Below are 2,500 nucleotides of genomic sequence, written 5' to 3'. Positions count from 1 at the left end.
CAACAAAATTTTATCTGACCAACAACCATTCATTCCTGTTATATGAGGGTGGGCTGAAAAGCTCATAGGCTGACTATGAACTGTGAAATCTTGCACATATTAATTTCAGTACCCCTTATTAATAATTGCATTGTTCCTTTCCAGGTAAACTGATATGTGAATGTTCAAAGAAGATTTCAAAAGTAACTAGAAGTGACTTCTCTTGAAAATCGACAAATTTTGCATAAAGATGTTATGTAAAAGGATTTAGCTCTACAAGGATATTCATGCTGATATGGTTGCTACATTAGGGGATGATGCTCTAGCTTCATCAACAGTGCCAAAGTGGACAGGTGAATTTAGGAGGGGAAGGGAGAGTCCTGAAGTCGAACCAGCATCTGGACATCTTGCAACTGCTACCACTGAGGAAAACATTGATCATGTTCACCACATGGTGGATGACAGATGATTGACTATACATCAAATAGCTATGGCTATTAGCATATTCCATGAAAGAGTTGAGAATATTCTGCACAATGAACTTGGCATGATGAAGGTTTCTGCTCAGTGGCTGCCACGTCTTCTGACACTAAATCAGAAGTGCACCAGGCTGATCAAAACATGGGAGAATCTGACGCTGCTTGAAGCAGATCCAACTGGTTTTCTTTGTTTCCTAACCCAGCATGGGTGTTGGGGTCATCACTTTGAGCCAAAAACAAAGAGAAGATACATGCAATAAAAACACTTCTCACCAGTGTGCCAAAGAAGGCCAAGGTTGTTTCATCTGCAGGGAAGGTGATGGCCTCAGTTTTTTGGGATGCAAAGGCATTGTGTTTATTGACTATTTTCAAAAGAGCTACACCATCAATGGAGAGTACTATATCAACTTGCTGAGGCAATCATGAAAGGCTATCAAGATGAAATGCTTAGGAAAATTAATGAAAGGAGTCAAGGAGTCTTGCTTCATTAGGACAATGCTCCAGCATACAAGTCTTTGCTTTCAATGGCTGCTATGCATGACTGTGGCTTTGAACTGGTTGATCACCCTTCCTATTCTTCTGATTTGGTCCCATCTGACTATCATCTGTTCCCAAACATGAAGAAACATTTGACTGGGAAGCAGTATCACAGTCATGATGATGTCATACATGCAGTTAACCTTTTTTTGACCAACAGTATGAAAGCTTCTTCACCAATGAGATCCAAGCACTGCAACAGTGATAGAAGTATACTGCAAGGAGGGCTATGTTGAAAATAAACCTCATTTGGTCGCATCCTATGAGTATCTTGGTCAATCTATGAACTTTTCAGCCGACCCTTGTATAACACAGCCAATGCTATCCTAGACAGGCCAATTTCAATATGTGGATCATACAGTTTTTCCTCCAGTTATTGTGTGAAGCTTGTGTTTTCATGTTTCATATTTCCCTGAACATTATATCAGAACATTAGAACTGCATAGGAAGACAGAGAAAAAAATGCTTACATCCACATTTTTAGAATCCCAAGCTTCTTTGAAAATTTCTAATGAAGGGTTCATCAAATTTGGTACAGCTGTTACTTCTTTTGGACTGGACATGGCAAACACAGCCAGAGTTAGAATAAGAGTACTTTCATCAAGACCAGGTTTGTCGTCTCCTAGAACAAAGAACAAGATATGTTAAAACACTAATGAGAAAAAGTGCAGATGTATTAAAGAACGACTCTAAGAAATGGTTCTCTATCAGTCATGTATAGTTGTATGTAGACATGCATCGTCAGTGATATAATTTAACTAGTATGAAATTAAAATGAAGTTTAAGAGAACAGTTATTTGTTTTTCCAAACTTGAGCTGCAATCCATGATACAATACTAAACTGCTTTATGAAGGAAATGTTAAAAAGGGAAACATAGTTTACCTGGTTGAGAAAAATCTAATATAGTTGCTAAAGAACTCTGTAGCATTTTTAACCAGTCATTAGACACAGTATCTTCTTTGTTAAACTGAGAAGAGCATAGTGTTTTCAAACACTGCAGGCATGATGTGACAATGGCTGGTGATTTCCGTTCAGCTGATCTAGCAGCAGTTTCACGCAAAACACTGGTAATCAGATACAAAATTGTGGGAAGAATAGTCACTGATCCTGGATTGTTAAAGAGAAAGTAAAAAGAAAAGAATGATAGTTCAAAATTAAAATTTTTCTAAGTCACTTGTAACGGAAGTAAAATCATCATCATCATCATCATCGTTTAACGTCCGCTTTCCATGCTAGCATGGGTTGGACGATTTGACTGAGGACTGGTGAAACCGGATGGCAACACCAGGCTCCAGTCCGATTTGGCAGAGTTTCTACAGCTGGATGCCCTTCCTAACGCCAACCACTCAGAGAGTGTAGTGGGTGCTTTTACGTGTCACCCGCACGAAAACGGCCACGCTCGAAATGGTGTCTTTTATGTGCCACCCGCACAAGCCAGTCCAGGGGCACTGGCAACGATCTCGCTCGAAAATCCTACAGGAGCCAGCCAGGCGGTACTGGCAAC

General features: G+C 39.8%; 1 protein-coding gene across 1 annotated transcript in view; it reads right to left on the bottom strand.

Moving 5' to 3' along the window:
- Positions 1-2,500, bottom strand: part of LOC106876982 (HEAT repeat-containing protein 5B) — a 153,988-nt gene that overhangs the window by 9,948 nt on the left and 141,540 nt on the right. The window contains exons 34-35 of the mRNA XM_052971972.1: positions 1,879-2,103; positions 1,466-1,617 (exon numbers count right to left, since the gene is read on the bottom strand). Of these exons, the coding sequence (XP_052827932.1) occupies positions 1,466-1,617; positions 1,879-2,103 (377 nt within the window). The remainder of the gene's footprint in view (positions 1-1,465; positions 1,618-1,878; positions 2,104-2,500) is intronic.

This window comes from Octopus bimaculoides, chromosome 11, assembly GCF_001194135.2.
Source record: "Octopus bimaculoides isolate UCB-OBI-ISO-001 chromosome 11, ASM119413v2, whole genome shotgun sequence".
In the NCBI taxonomy this organism is placed as follows: Eukaryota; Metazoa; Mollusca; class Cephalopoda; order Octopoda; family Octopodidae; genus Octopus; species Octopus bimaculoides.
The sequence above is the reverse complement of the archived record's forward strand: the minus strand, read 5'-3'. Positions and strand labels throughout refer to the sequence as shown.